This window comes from Spermophilus citellus (assembly GCF_964194105.1).
Source record: "Spermophilus citellus genome assembly, chromosome: 3".
Lineage (NCBI taxonomy): Eukaryota > Metazoa > Chordata > Mammalia > Rodentia > Sciuridae > Spermophilus > Spermophilus citellus.
The window spans coordinates 125,383,316-125,399,429 of NC_138184.1; the positions used below are offsets into that span (position 1 = coordinate 125,383,316).

Genomic DNA, 16,114 nt, shown 5'->3' on the forward strand with positions numbered 1-16,114 from the left:
GCTCTTGCCCTCTGAGGTCAGCTAGTTCCTAGGGAGCTTGGGACTTCTCTAAGGGCTGAACCTTACCACTTTGGTGAGTCAACTGATCTACCAATTAGGGGGATTCTGTAGAGAAGAAGGTCATTGGAGAGGGAAATGTCCCTGATGCTTCCAAGGGAAGTCACATGTGGTCAGCAAGACTCCGACCCATCCTGGAAGATGCCACTAAAAAAGCTAAGAGGCAAGTTCCCAAAGTGACCCTAAGGAATCTCAGCTGACATTTAGTAATAGGAAGGAACAAGCTCAATTTTTACCAACTTGGTCTTAACTAGCTGGCATAAGAGTTTAACCAAAGCATAGTCCATTACATGGGCATTTAAATGAAAAGACAATAGTTCTTTTAATGTAACTAGAGATGTACATTTGTGTGAGGCCTCCCCAAAATAAGTAAAACTGTGAAGTTATCTTTAAAAAAAAGGCTTTTTTTGTGCAGGAGTGCCTGATGCACAATGTACAAGTTTGTTTTGAGTCAGCTTGAGACCTGTCTGTGTTCTTTTCTTTTTTTCCTGGTATGATTACTACCAACTGTTACTCAGACTCCCCTCTAGAATTTACAGTTCATCACTTCCTGCCTGGGACTTGATTTTAATCAAGACCTGGAGAAAAGACAGTCTTCAACCAAGCTGGAAAGGACCTCCTTACCAAGTGCTCCTGATCACCAAGATTGCTATCTGAACTGCTAAAAAAAAAAAAAAAAAAAAAAAAGGAAGAAGAAGAAGGGAGAATTCATTACCAGGGGTGATTTTCACCTCAAAAAGTTAATATGTCTAGGATGGTTGGCAATACCAGAAGGTGTAATGAAAATGAAACCAAAAGGTGTAAAAAGAAAAAAGGAGGATTTGTGAGAAGTAAAAAGTCTGGTGGTCCAATTTCAGAATATAGTGTTCAGGCTTAATTGGATCCAATTGTAGCCACTTTAATTACAGTCCTTCCCTTCTGCCCATCCCAAGTTTAAAATTAGCCAATCATGTAGACTGTACCCCTGAGTCCTCCAGTCAGGGCAAAGGGTAGTCCACATTAGGTATATAAACCAGCAGATTGCCTGCCCAGGGTGCTTGCTAGCTAGGTTCAGGTAGCACACCCTTCTGGCAGAAGTAAAGGTTTGCCTTGCTTACCCACTTTGACCACATCTTTGATTTCTTGTAGCACCTCATTATTTCTAACAATGAATTCAATGGAATAATAGAAAGTCCAGAAATAATTTACCATACATGTGGTAAATTGATTTTTGACAAAGTAGAAAAGTCAAAGACATTTATTTGCAAAAAAATAAAATAAAATAAAAATAAACCTTCATTCACATTTACAAAATAGCTCACATTTTATAAGAATGAACCCCAAATGGGTCACTGGTCTAAATGCACAGGTTAAAGATATGAAACTTATAGAAAAAAGAGAATATTTTTAGTCTTGTATTAGAGAAAAAATTCTTAAACATGACACCAAAAACATGATCCATAAAAAGAAAATAATGGATGATTAGGGGCCCCTCAAAATTAACTTCTACTCTGCAAAAGACAAACGAGAATTAAAAGACAAGTCACAGGCTTAGAGAGAACATATGCAAACCACACAGAGCAAACATGACTTCTCAAAAGACAGAATTTCAGTGGTAATAAAAAATGTCATTTTTCCTACCTATTCCTGAGAATGAGTTTTATCTCCATTATAATTTGCCCAGTAATAATTTCCCAAGGTCATCATTAAAATGATATATTTTGAATTATGTATTTAATTTTTTATTTTAAAAATATTTTATAATTTTAGGAGCCTCTATCATTGAAGCTGGGACCTCAGCAAGTTACAAAAATAATAAAGCAAAACTGTACTGGCATGGGATAGGATTCCTAAATTATGAAATGCCTCCAGATATTATTCTTCAGGTAAAAGTGAAATTAAGAAGAACCAAGTTCTATTTGATTTTATGATAATTTATCATGAAAATGTTAACATTTAAAATGGAGGCAGTGTGACATTGTTCAAACTCATTACACACCTGAAATCTTCTTACATTTTAAGTAATTATACTGCATTAATCCCTTCTTGTTTTATAGTCATTAAATTATCATTGATGACCATATGTGATTTAGAGACAAGTGAACTAGATTATTTGATTCTCAAATAGAAAATATAAATTCCATATCTTTTAAAAGTTGATTCTGTGGCCTCTTTTCCATTGAAAATTTCAGTTGTTCAGACAACATTTATCAAAAGTGCTTGTGTTCTCAATTCTAGTGTTTTGATAAATGCTATTCACATCACATGTTCTTAAGTCCATTTACAACTAAAGCAATAACTAAATAAGATTTCCACTGAAACTTTCAGATACATCCCAAAGGCAGTAGATGTTAACAGACTGTAGGGCATGTCTTAACTACAATCCACATATCTGAAGTTGGTTTCAAATTCAGAAATACCTCCAGGGACAACTCTGAATCTTATTCCAAGTCTTATTTTGGATTTAGACAGTGATACACACCTCATTTTCCTTTATCATCATCATCCCCTCAACCACCACAATCATTACCGCCACCATTGTCTTTAGCACTGCCGTCTCCATCACTACCATTACCACCATCATGTCACTTCCACCCAAGCATCACTGACTTCTCATTCACTACCATCACCATGATCTCTACCACATCACTTCTGTTGCTACCATTATTAACCACCATCGCCATCACCACTATTACCACGATCATTTCCACTCTTGTCACTGTGGTCATTCCCAAATTTACCACTGTTCTCCATTGTCCCAATCATTATTACCATCACCATCACCATCACCACCTCCACCACCATCACTTCCACTGCTATTATTATTACCACCATCATCACTACCACCACCACTAGTGTCTTCATTAGTGTCATCAGCACTACAACCATTCATCCCCTTCAGCTGCCTTTTCGTATTTCAAGGTCCAACTAGAGCAGTGAAAGAAACATGCTCATATGATAAAGAGCTCTGATTAATAGAAGAATAAAGTACTCTGGAAAAACAATCAAACCTAAGGGGTATCTTAGAAATTTTTCTTTTGATATATATCTTGAACAAAGGATCTGCAGTCAATAGTGATTGGTTCCCCTGTATTCCAGGGTAGATTTACATACCCAAAGAAGAGATTAATTTGATGTTTTCTTTCCAGCCAGATGTCCATCCTGGAAAATGCTGGGCCTTTCCAGGTTCCCAGGGTCATATTCTAATCAAGCTTGCCAGGAAAATCACACCAACGGCTGTTACCATGGAGCACATTTCAGAGAAAGTGTCACCCTCAGGAAACATCTCCAGTGCACCCAAGGAATTTTCTGTCTATGTGAGAAACTATCTAAATATGTCATTAAAAGCTGGATTATCATATTAATGATACAACTAACTAGTTGTATTACTTACTTCCTGGGCCTTGGCCTTATTATCCTCAAAGTGACAGGGTTAAACCAGATGATTTCTATTGCTTAGTTTTATTTTTTACTTTTATCAGTTATATGTGTACAAAAAGTTATACATGTCCATAAAGTTTATATTATCTCACTTCTCCTTGTTCCCAATTCCTTCCCACAGTTTTAGCTGTTTTGGAGGGTCCTTGTCTTCATATTTGCTTGTCCATTATTTCTTCATTTTTCAGTTTTGGTTCTTAATTATTCAGTTTTGCTGACATCCTCCAGTAGAAAATGAATTATTAACTCTCTTCCTTGGGTTCCCCATCATCCTCCCAGGATCTTTTTGTTAAATTCACATAACATTTAGTTTACTCATTTGAAGTGCACACTTAGGAGCCTTTGGTATATATACAAAATCACGTACCTATCACCACAATCAACTTTAGAACATTTTCATTACCCACCCAAAAAAATCTCCACATGACTTAGCTGTCACCTCTAATTCCCTCATCACAAGCCCAGTCCTGACAACCACTAATCTACTTTGTCTCCATAATTTTACCTATTTTGGACATTTTATATAAACAAAATCATATTAAATGTGGTCTTTAGTGAATAATGTTTTAAGGCTCATCCATGCTGTAATGTGTCACTATTTGATTTCTTTTTAAATTGCTGAATAATATTTCATTGTATAAATAAACCACATTTTGTTTATTCTTCAATTGGTGAACATTTGAATTATTTACAGTTTTTTTTTTTTTTGGCTATTATGAATGTCGCTGTTGTCAACATTTGTGTAAAAATTTGTGTGTGGACATTGTTCTTTGTTTCTTTAGAGTATATACCGAAGATTGAAATTGCTAGATTTCACGTGGTAGATTTATATTTAATGTTTGAGGTACTGCTAAGATGTATATCTTACTTTGTTTGAATCAATATTCAGTGGTAATCAATTTCATGGTAACTGTGTGAACAATATTGTTCTCAGTTGAGTTGTATAAGGTACTTGAATACTATTCTCTTTTTTGCATGATTTTTGATGTGCCTTATTTTTTATTTAATTTGCTTGGTTTGCTATAGTTCTATCAGTAACATTACCAGTATCTTAAGCAGAAGTATAAATATTCTCCCTTTATTTAATTCATGTCATATAATTTATGTTTCCTCTTCCCTTCCCTTCCCTGCCCTTCCTCTTTCCTTCCAGGATATTCCTTATGTAGCTCTGCCATTCTGCCGGTGGTTGCTAGGTGGGCCTGATGCTTACCTATTCTTATGGGATTTCATTTCTGCCAACTGAGGCTTTAACTTATATAACCTATTTTTTTGTTTTTATTTGTTTCTCTCTTATTTTCCCTCTCTGTTTTTTGTTCTACTTCTGAGTGACTATCCATTTGCATCTTAATCCCCATGTTGAATATTTAATTTCTGCTATCACATTGTACTTGTTAAGACATTGGTTGCCATAAATATTCCCTTTCTTAGGCTCTGAGTTTTTCTTTCATGGATGAAATATCTTCTCTTAATACTTCTGAAGAAATTCATTGATAATAGTTATAGTTTTATTTAATTTTTTCCTGCTCCCTCCTATTTTTATTTCCAGGTATCCTTTGTCCTGCTTGTTTATAGGATCTCTATTCTTTTTGAAAAAGTCCTTCCTCAAATGTCTGTGAGGCTTTTCTATCACATTAAGAGTTTGCTAATAGCCAGGCGTGGTGGTGCGCACTTGTAATCCCAGCAGCTCAGGAGGATCAAGAGGTCAGAGCCAGTTTTAGCAAAAGTGAGGTGCTAAGCAACTCAGTGAGACACTGTCTCTAAATAAAATACAAAATAGGGCTGGGGATGTGTCTCAGTGGTCAAGTGCCTCTGAGTTCAATTCCTGGTAGCCCCCTCCCAAAAAAATTTTCTGATAAAAATTTGGCCACAAGCTCTGTGCTCATGGTGGGGCTTATGAACAGCAAGTTCCATAGGTGGAATGTCTGGTTAGCTATTTCTTCTGGAGCCCCAGAATGTGGAATTGGGCAAGTTGACCCTGAGAGGAGTCCTGCAACAGGAGGTACAGGCTTGGCTGAGAACACACTGGAGCTGCTGGGGAGGAAGGGGAGGTACAATACCAATTCAGGACATAAGGCAGGATCAGCCCTTTTATTTTAGCTGTATTAGGGCTGTGCCTGTCAGAGCTGGAGATAGACCAGAGATCCTGCAGAGCCAGGTAAGGGCAGAAACCTACCATGGACTCGGAGTCTAACCTTTTTTTTAAAAAACTATCCCAGGCCTCAGATCTTCGTCTCTCTTCTCACCCCATAGCCCCAATCCCTGGGCCTTTCTGGGACTAGCACTGTAAGTCCATGTGCTGCTGATTTCATCTCTAACAAGAGAAGTTTATGTTTCCTTCAGATCCCATTTAGCCATTTCCACACTTTTTTTTTTGTCTGAGAGTGTAATCACCCTTCACCCCACCACCCACCATTGGGTTCATGCTTTTTCAGTCCTGTGATGTTACTTGCTAGAGGTGGCCTCAGTGTTAAACAGCTTGCCTCCTGTGTCCTCTGAAGGCATCTAGCTTCTGGGGCTCTGAGGCTGCTAGGCAGAAGACCATTGTGTTCTTATGCCAGCCTATACCCCAATCGCAGGTGTACCCTAGAAGTTGAGTTAGGGTGAAGTTGAACAGATCCAGTCCTGTCTCAGACTATGCACACAGCTGCTCATTGTGTAGGGGAATTTGAGTGGATTCTGCAGGCAGGAATCTTTCAGGTAGTCAAGATTACTTCTTGTTATTTTTATTATATATTAGAGAATTTATTGACCAAGTGGAATTGAAAAACAGGTCTTATAAATGTGAATATAAAATTAGCACTCCTCTATTAGCAAGCTAAAGGAACTCTATGAGGCTTAAACCGTATCTACGTACATGTAATGTATATATGTAACTGTGAGTACATTATGCAATCATGATGTCCCTAATTATTTTAATAAAATGGTGCTGTTTTAATATTAATACTTTCACTATAAAATGATTAAACTTCCATAATTTAAGGAGTCTAGTAATAATCTTCAAGTTCTCAAAATAAATTCATTTGCACCAGTTCATTCTCCTCTCACAGATCTTCAATTTGAGGGGTAGAAAAAGAAGGGAAAAAAACACAGGGGAATTGCATACAAAGACCAAAATTTCTGTTCAGTAACAAAAGCTGGATATAGAAGGGTCAACAAGGATGTTTTTGTCTAAATTTTATTCAAACTATGTTGACTTCAAATTGTCAGTGTGGATTCTGGGATTCATTTTACATCTGTCTGTCTTATCTATCATCCATCTTCTCCCTAGCCATCTCATTATCATCTGTCTTTCATCTATCTCCCTTTCTATCTTTCTGTCATGCTCTGTCATGTATCTACCTATCTTATTTATTTATTTTTTTAGCACTGGGGCTTGAACCCAAGGTTAGGTAGATGCTAGCAAGCACTCTACCATTGAGCCACACTCCAGCCCACCACATCTCCCTATCAGTCATCTACCTATCATCTGTCACTCTACCTATCAGCAATCTTTGATCTGTCTCCTTACACACACACACACACACACACAAACACACACACAGCTCTCATCTACTTTCATCTACCTCTTTCTATGTATATATCTGCCTACCTACCTTCCTGTCCAGCTCTGTAATCAGCCTCTGGCCTCATTAATCCTCAAGGTTAAGGCTCTTTGGGTGTATAAGCCAATCCTGACTCTAGCACAGCAATCAGCCCTTCACAGAAAAACACAAAGTGCCTAGTACATTGTTGCTATTTGAACAACTACATCCATTTGTTTTAACCAAGCTTGTAACTTCCAAATCCATTGGTTTCTTTATAGGGCATCGCAAAAAAATGTGAAGGAGAAGAAATTTTCCTAGGTCAATTTATATACAACAAGACAGAAAACACCATTCAAACATTTGAACTCCAGGTAATGTCTGCTCTGGGAAATAAGATATGTTTGTTTTCATCACTGGGAGAGTTCTGCTGGAATTGCTGCATGGTGTGCAATAAGTATGACAAAAACATGAGCTAGGCAAGGCTTATCAGAATTTCACTTCTTTGCTCAGGTTTTACATTGATTTTAATGCAAAAGAAGAGAAATTACAAAAGCAGTTTCTAAGCAAAATTCTTCCTCATCTGCTGTCTTTCTGTTAGGTTTCTCAGTCCTTTCTCTCATTTATTTATTTACTTATTTATTCATTTATTTACTTTGGGGACACTGGGCATCAAACCCAGGGATCCCACATATAGGAGGTAAACACAACCACTGTGCTTCATCCCCAGCCCCTCAATCCTCTTTTAACTATTGAACCCTTGAAACTGTTACATTTGATATTCACTATTTTATCTTTCTTGGACAAAGGGACTGGGATGATGGTGCAGAATGAGGTAGATAGGGGCAGGAGGAACTTAGAGGAAGAGAGGATATTTAATACTAGTGGAAAGGAAGAATGCCAGCTATTAACTTTATAACTCCCCTGAAACTCACTACGGTATATGAAAACTATTTTCATTATTTCTCATTAGCCACAGGAGGTAACTGAAGAGATGTAGAAATTCAACTCATACCATGTAAAAATAAGCCTTTTATGAAACTTTGTGGCCAATGGTGAGAAAAATCTAAGCCAAAAATAATATATAGTCAGCCCATCATATCCATGGGTTCTGTGTCCATGGGTTCAGTGAACTACAGATCAAAAATATTTGACCTAGGTGCCCTTCAACAAATGAATGGATTAAAAACTGTGATATATATATATATATATATATATATATATATATATATATATATATATATATATATATATATATAAAATCAGCCTTAAAGAAGAAGAATGAAATCATGGTAAATGGATGGAGCTGGAGAATATCATGCTAAGCAAAATAAGCCAACCCCCCCAAACCAAAATCTGAATGTTTTCTCTATTATGTGGATGATAATTCACAATGGGGATGGCTTGAGAAGAATAGAGTTACTTTAGATTAGGTAGAGGGGAGTGAAGGGGAGGGGAGGGCCTATAGGGGGTAGGAAGGATAGTAAAATGAATCAGACATTATTACCCTATGTACATATATAACTATATGACCAGTGTATTCAATATCATGTACAAGCAGAATGAGAAATGATACTCCATTATATATGATGAATCAAAGGGCATTCTACTGTCATTGTATAACTAAAACAAATTTTAAAAATTAAAAAATAAACAAATCCTACCTTAGTTGTAACTAAAGCTTTTTAAAAAATTGAAAAAATAATTGCATTTGAATTGAACATGTAAAGGCTTTTTTTTTCTTATCTCACTGTAACCTAAACAATACAGTATAACAACTATTTACATAGTGTTCACATTAAATTAGATGTTATAAGTACTTTAGAGGTTTTAAAGTACATGGGATGATGTGCATAGGTTATATATTAACCACATATTTTATATAAGGAACTTGAGCCTCCACAGATTTTGGTATTAGCAGGGGTTCCCAGAGCCATTCTCTCTCAGATACCAAGTAACGGTCATAAACATTAGAAATTAAGGTGTTTGCACAGTTTTATATTTGATTGCATAATCACATGCATCTGGGCTCATACACTCACATTCACTTTTATAGTTGACTTCATAGATCTGTTTTCATACAACCAACACTCTGTGTTCCTTGTGAAGCCAGTAGGAGCACTCAAGAGACAGCACAGTAGTGACAGGCACTTGACATCAGACCACCTTATTATCTTTCTCCCCCTAATTGTCTTTTCTTTCCTTTCAGAAGCTCTTTCTCTTGTCCATTTGACAGTATCTGAAAATACTTATGTTAGGGAGAAAAGAAAATTTTAATTTTCCATTACATAAGCATTCATTGAGATTCAATGGGATTTATTTACAAGGCATTAATTTTTTTTTCTTTTCTTTATTTTCAGCATGAAGTTTCTGAACCTTTATTATGTGTGAATCTTAAAATCCTTAGCAACTGGGGACACCCGAAGTATACTTGTTTGTATCGATTCAGGGTTCATGGTGTCCCCACTGATCACACCTAGAGGAACTGGCACAGAAGGCCAAGACCACATGTCCAGAATATTCTAGGATTCTCATTCCCTGAGATTAGACTGCACCCCTAGAAGTCAAAAATTGGGAGTGGGAAAGAAACCTCAAAGTAGTTCCTACTTGCCAGTGAAAAGTGAATGAATTTTACTAATAAAAATATAAAAAATTCAACATCCTTGTACTATATTTCTGTTTAGGTTGTATCATGTTGTTAGAGCACTGAAAGGTGATTTTTATACTTAGACTGTTATATATATTTAACAGCCAGGCTCATAATAGCACCTTCTGTTATTCATTATCTATACCAGGTATGAATGTTCACTGTTACCACTAATATTAACACTGGTTAAGGTAATAAGAGAAAAGACATTTTTAAATTAGTGAAGAGTTCTGGCCATGACTTATTTGCAGATTATGTGATCAATTCCATGAAATACAATGAAGTCTATTAAAAAAAACATAAACAAGTAAAAACTGCAATAAGTTGGTATATACAACATTATCACATATAAATCAAGATCATTCATAAGTAAAACAAGAAGAAGTATAATTTACAAAAACCACAACAAAGATAATAAACATCAAGTAAAAAAGGTAGTAAAATTCCTATGGGAAGAAAACTCCCAAAGAGCAGTAAATTACCAAATTTTGGTAAATGAAAGACATGTCATATTCTTGACAAGAAAACTCAATTATCAGGATATTACTACTCCCTAAGTTAATCTATAAATGTATCTTACTAATCTTGATATTAAAAATGGGGAAACTACATTTTGGAGGTAGTTATGAAACATAAAAGAATTGTTTAAAAACAATTTTAGATGTCTATGTAATTGTATTATAATTTTGTTTTAAAAAGAATTCTTGGACTAGAGACATGCAAGAGCCTGATTTCTATTCCTAGTGCCACCAAAAGAAAAAAAAAGACTTATCTTTGTTTTGATTTATATATTTAAATATTTACAGATGAATTTATATATCTGGGATCTTTTTCAAAGAAAAATAAATGGATAAGAAGATGGATGATAAAGATTGGCCATGAAATTATCCTAAAGCTTTATGTTGCCTCTCCATGGGGGCTCATTAAGCTATTCTGTCTAAATTTTTATGTTTTGATTTTTCAGTTTCAAAAGGAGTTGGAAGATAAAACACACATTTATATTTTTAAAACCTCAAAGGAGTGTGTTTTAAACTAACTTGATTCTGAACTTCAGATGGAAATAATAAGCCTAGTATAAAGCTAGGAAACCTCTAAAAAATCAAAAAAGGGAAACAGCTCTGTGACATAGGTATGATAATTAAAAACCATGTGGTGCTAGCACATTGATAGATTAATGGAACAAAGTCTAAAAAAATTACATCTTGGAATTTGGTATATGATAAAAATGGCATCTCAAAAGGGTATGGTGTTTTAGCTCATTTCTCTTGCTAATAATAGCATGGACTGGATAAGTTACAAATAAAAGAAGTTTATCTTGGCTGGCAGTTCTGATCTTCCTGATTGAGAAGATGCATTTATTTGTTAATAGCCTTCTTGCTGGCAGAGGGCAAGACACTGGCTGTCTCATGGTGAAACACAGAGAGCTACAGAGACCTAGCCAAACTGGCTTTTATAGCAAATCTACTCTTAATCCATGGTTCATCACACAGATGGGTTACTCAATCCATGAGGGAGGAGTTCTAATCACCCTTTAAAAGCTCCATTTCTTACAGCTCTTAGTAGGAGTAGGGATTAAATTTCAACATGAGTTTGGGAAGGATATTCAAATCATAGCTTATGGTAAAAAGAAAATACAAATGAGTTAGGGAAATTATCTGTTCATTAAGAAAATAAATTTGCATCGATACTTCTTACTTCACAACATGAAAAATTCCAAGTTCAACATGGTAAAAGATTCACAAGTGGATGAAATTAACAAATTTTAAGATAATTCCTATATAATACTGGATAGAAGAAGGCCTTTCTAAGTAAGATTCAAAATTTAGAAGCCACAAAAGAATAAAACTAAAGTCTATTACATAAAAAAATCAAAACTTCTGCATGACAAAAAGAAAAACAATAACAATTTAAAGAAAGTGTGTAAGTAGTAATATTACAAAACTAAATCTTTCTAGTAAAATTTCAAAAAAGCAACAACATCATTAACCCTTTAGAAAAATGGCCAAAGAGTATGAACACTATTCAAATTTATTCATTGAAGAAAAATAACAAAAATTAAATTGCAGTATAATTTTATACCAATGAAATCAGAAAACTCCAGAAATCTGGTAATTTATTCTGAGATGCAAGAGAAGTAAGATCTCTAACACATTGTTGGCACAGATGCAAATAAATACAACTTTATGGAGAGAACTTGGCAATATCTTTCTTTCAAAATTAAATATGCATATACCCTTTGACTCAAAAAATTATCACATATAACAAACATAAAAAGTTATTCATCAGCAATGCTTCCCAGGAGAAAAGGGAGTAAGAGATGGGGATGGGGTAGGTGGACCCCAAATAGATAGGACCAAAGTATTTCATTGTATATTTATAGTAGTTTTAAACTATGTGAATATATTACCTATTTAGACATTAAATAAGTTTTAATAGACATGGTGTCTCTCTCTCTCTCTCTCTCTCTCTCTCTCTCTCTCTTTAACATAGTGGTCAAGAGAGGAAAGTTACATAAAGAGTGAGTGATGTAAAGGAAAAAAAAAAATGGACATAGGAAGGCAGGGGCCTTAGCCAGAAAAGTGAGCAAGATCCTGCAGGAGAAAAGATTTGTGAAAGTGTTCTCAGGCTGTGCTCAGTGTCAACCCTGGGGGGTATATGAGGGAAATTCACTGGACATTTTGAAACAACAAAGAGCTAGAAAGATGGGAAATGGAGAAAACAGACACTGAGGTGCTGTCTGTGCATATTCTGGGAGCTTCAAGATGTGGCTATGATGCCATGATATGAAAACAGAAAAATCCCATATACCTTTCATGAAGCATAATCATAGTAACCCTCCCTTTTTATTATAGAAAAGCAGTGTTTCAGCTCAAAATTCCAGTCCTCAGTTCCACCTGAAACCCTCCCTTGAGCACAGGGTCTTCTTCTACAGACTTGGGGTCAAAGTATAGTCACCTAACTATATCTTAGTTCCTGCTGAATGAATTGAAAGCATTAGTGAACACTTCCTTATACCCGCCCTCTCCTTGGACCACTATCCTTGTAAACAAGGTGGGTTAGCCAGCTGAATGATGAGAGGCCATAGTGAATGAGATGCCGAGGAAACACCCAGCACCAGTTTTCAGACAGGTAAAGTGAATCTCCCAGATTAGCTGATCCTCACCTGAATGCAGCCTCCCGAAGAAGCCCAGGGGAAGCAGTGGAGGGACCACTCAGCCCAAAACATAAGTCCTTGTTGAAGTCATGTGCTTTGGGGTAGTGTCTTATACATTAATAGGTAACTGATAAACTCCTCATTTTCCCACTGCTATAGTTTCCTAGAATCTTATTCCCAGTCCCTAAAAGAAGATTACAAATTGGCTGAGTTCCATCTCTATTTTTTTTATTTTTATAGGTAAGGACCAGACCATACATAATAATAGAACTCTGTCACACAATCTGTGGCAAAGAGCTCAGAAAACCAATCTATTTTCTACAGTAACCTGTCCTGGACTTCAGTCTTCTTTCTTACAAATTAGACTTGTGGGAAGTCAGAACACTGAGCCAAGAAGCCAAACAACAGCTCCTATAATAATTGGTCCCAAATGGCCAGCACTTGATTAGTAATTGACAGCTTCCTTAATATTTGGTCTCATTTCCAACTTAGGATCAATTAGGGATGCTTAAATGTTCCCTTAGCCAAATCACATGAAAGGACCCTACTCTAGCCTTTATCAGGGCATGCCTGGAACCCTCTCTTCCCAAAGTGAGCTGAATCACTTCTCTGCCTGCCTGTGAATCTCAGCCCTGTGTCACAAGGATGGCCAACTCCAAATAAACAGGTTTTCCTTATTCTCATTTGGGTGGTCTCTCTGTTTAATTCTGTGCTATCAATCGTCTTCCTGAAGGTCAAATGTAAATAAACCTGGTTCAATGAGCAGAAACTTGTGGGTCTCTGTCCATTTACAACCTGCTGATTCAGATTCTCATAAAGGGGGGCATTTATGTTTCTGCTGATGTTATCAGCATACTGCACTATAAAATAATCTAGAAATCACCAATTAAAAATATTTAAATGAGTGGAAAATAGACCAGTAGGGTAGAAGAAGGATGATGGGGGAGAGAAGAGGAGAGGGTAAGGGAGGGCACCGGGGACTGAAATGGAATAAATTAAATTCCATGCATGTACAATTACCTTGCTGATAGACAATATACTTTCTAAAAATTCAGCATCCATTTTTTAAGTTATTTTTATACCTTATTTATTTTTATGTGGTGCTGAGGTTTGAACCCAGTGCCTCACACATGCTAGGCAAGCACTCTACCACTGAACTATAGCCTCAGCCTATGATGGACATATTTTTAAAATGTTTTTTAATGAAACATACTCAACAAATGCTGGGGTTTCTCCTTCTGCATACGGGTTAGTCCCCCTCCTCAGATGCTCCTCCTTCCCGACTATGGCTGGTACTTCTTATGTACTCCACAGACATAAATTTAAAAATAGACTGAATTTCAGAAGTATTTTTTCTTTGAGTGTCAAAGATGAGCCTAGTCTGTGAAGAGTTGCTTAAGCAAAACTGCATCCCTTAAGTGAGGGCAGCTTTTATAAAATGATCATTAGGGCCATCTCTGGAGTTCCCTCCCTTTACATTTTTCTCATGTTAAAAAAAATAAATATCTCCTTTATGTTTGATGTAGAACCTCTGAGAAATGCCAGTTTCTTTCCCTGGGGGCAGGGGGGTAATTTTTCCTACAATAACTACTAACAACAGGGCTGCAAATAGTCACTCCTTCCTCAGGGACTAGTGAAGATGAGCAAGCATCTGAAGGACAGCAGCCAAACACAGCTTTGGCTCACAGCTGTAAAAACACACTGCTTATCCAGTTGGAGTTTACTTTCTCTGCAGCTCTAAAGAAGTAACTTTCCTTACTTCCAATCATACATCTGGACACTTTACATCCACCTACAGGTTAGGCAAGTGGTACATCCCCCACCCGATATATTTTTTTTAAGTCCTTTGCAATAGGAGCATAGAATATTGTATTTGGGTTCCTAAGACAGGAATAAAATAAACAAATATAACTAACAACATCAACACTGTTCTCCAGATTCATGCATGATGAATTGCTAAACCCTGAGGTTAGAACTTTTTTTTTTTTTTTAAACCAGAAAGCTAGTTCCTAGCTAGACCAAAAACAACATGAACATATTATTGTTTTTTAAAAAACAGGCACATGGGGATTAGAGAGCTCTCTCGAGACTCATTTCTGGACTCAAAACCATTTGGAAAGAAAATAGGAAAGCAGTGTCCATGTTGAATTAATTTGCTAAACTTATTTAGTTAAGAAAACTGCAAGAGCACACAGAAGATGCCCCTTTTTTTTTTTTCCCCCTAAGGGGGAAAAATATATTATAGCCCAATTTTAAACTCATTGAGTAAAAAATCCTATATTATTTGGGTTTTGGCAATAAAGAATGCATAATCAGATACCTTTTAGGAAGTTTAAAAAATGTCTTATTTTTTATGGCATAATAATAAGCCATTTTACATAAAGTTCAGATGCAATGAAACATTACTTACAAAGCTGACTTAATCATATCTGTGCTCTACTTAGCAATCACATTATTTCATAAGGGATAGTTTTTATTTCAAATTAATTTGTAAGTTAACTTTTAAAAGCACATTTTGTTGAGTGCTTGAAGTCCTTTACAAATAGAAATTTAGGACATTTAGTGACTCGGGAGTTTCCTATCCCCAGGTGTGGGGAAATGCTTCTAAGAATTCACATTTTGAAAAAACTTTGACATGTAGCTCAAGTTTTGTGTTAAAATACTTGAATAAAAGCAAACTTTAAGAATTAAATAAAGTATATTTTAGATACAACTTTTTAAGGCAGCTTTAAATCCTTTCCAATCTGATAGTACTGCTATCTCTGCAGACTGGTATCTTAAGGTTTTGAAAATTGTTTTAAATATTTATAATTTAAAACATAATACTGAATAGTTGTTAAAGACAGGATGGTTAAAGAACAATGATGTTAAATGATAATTCTGCATCTTTTTCTCAATAGGAACTTCACCAAATTCGAAAATAAGTTCTTTTAAGTGTTAGAATTTTTTTAAGAGGAATTTTAAAGGGGTAACGGAAAAATTGCATCCAATAAAGTTTGATAGATAATCAAACTTTATTGATTATCTATGTAAAGACTTTTTATGCTGGGGATGAAACCTGCCAGGCCTTCTACAGGCTAGGCAAGTGGTACATGATATTTTTTTTAAAAGTCCTTTGCAAATAGGAGCATAGAATACTCTATGCAGTTCAGCACCGCAAAAAAGACAAAAGGCAGACCTTTTTTTGTAGGTGGAGTGCGGATGGGGATGAAGGTCAGGGGACTAGGAACCCTGTTTCGCCCGGAGCATGACTCGGCAAAAATCGCGGAACGGCTCTCCGCGGAACCTCTGTGAACACCGCCGCGTTTCCGAGAAGGA

General features: G+C 36.0%; 2 protein-coding genes across 15 annotated transcripts in view; one reads left to right on the top strand and one right to left on the bottom strand.

Annotated features, from left to right (window-relative positions):
- Positions 1–10,186, top strand: part of SUN3 (Sad1 and UNC84 domain containing 3) — a 32,408-nt gene extending 22,222 nt beyond the window's left edge. For both annotated transcript variants that reach the window (XM_081284304.1, XM_081284305.1), the window contains 4 exons: positions 1,807–1,922; positions 3,186–3,353; positions 7,277–7,369; positions 9,356–10,186. In XM_081284304.1, the coding sequence (XP_081140430.1) occupies positions 1,807–1,922; positions 3,186–3,353; positions 7,277–7,369; positions 9,356–9,475 (497 nt within the window). In that variant the 3' untranslated portion in view covers positions 9,476–10,186. The remainder of the gene's footprint in view (positions 1–1,806; positions 1,923–3,185; positions 3,354–7,276; positions 7,370–9,355) is intronic.
- LOC308643887 (uncharacterized protein C7orf57) overlaps positions 1–16,114 on the bottom strand; it is a 65,616-nt gene extending 49,502 nt beyond the window's left edge. For 2 of the 13 annotated variants that reach the window (XM_081284284.1, XM_081284290.1), the window contains exons 1-3: positions 15,970–16,112; positions 14,010–14,107; positions 9,038–9,243 (exon numbers count right to left, since the gene is read on the bottom strand). In XM_081284284.1, the coding sequence (XP_081140410.1) occupies positions 9,038–9,243; positions 14,010–14,040 (237 nt within the window). In that variant the 5' untranslated portion in view covers positions 14,041–14,107; positions 15,970–16,112. The other 11 variants (XM_081284297.1, XM_081284294.1, XM_081284291.1 and 8 more) reach the window with 10 other exon arrangements.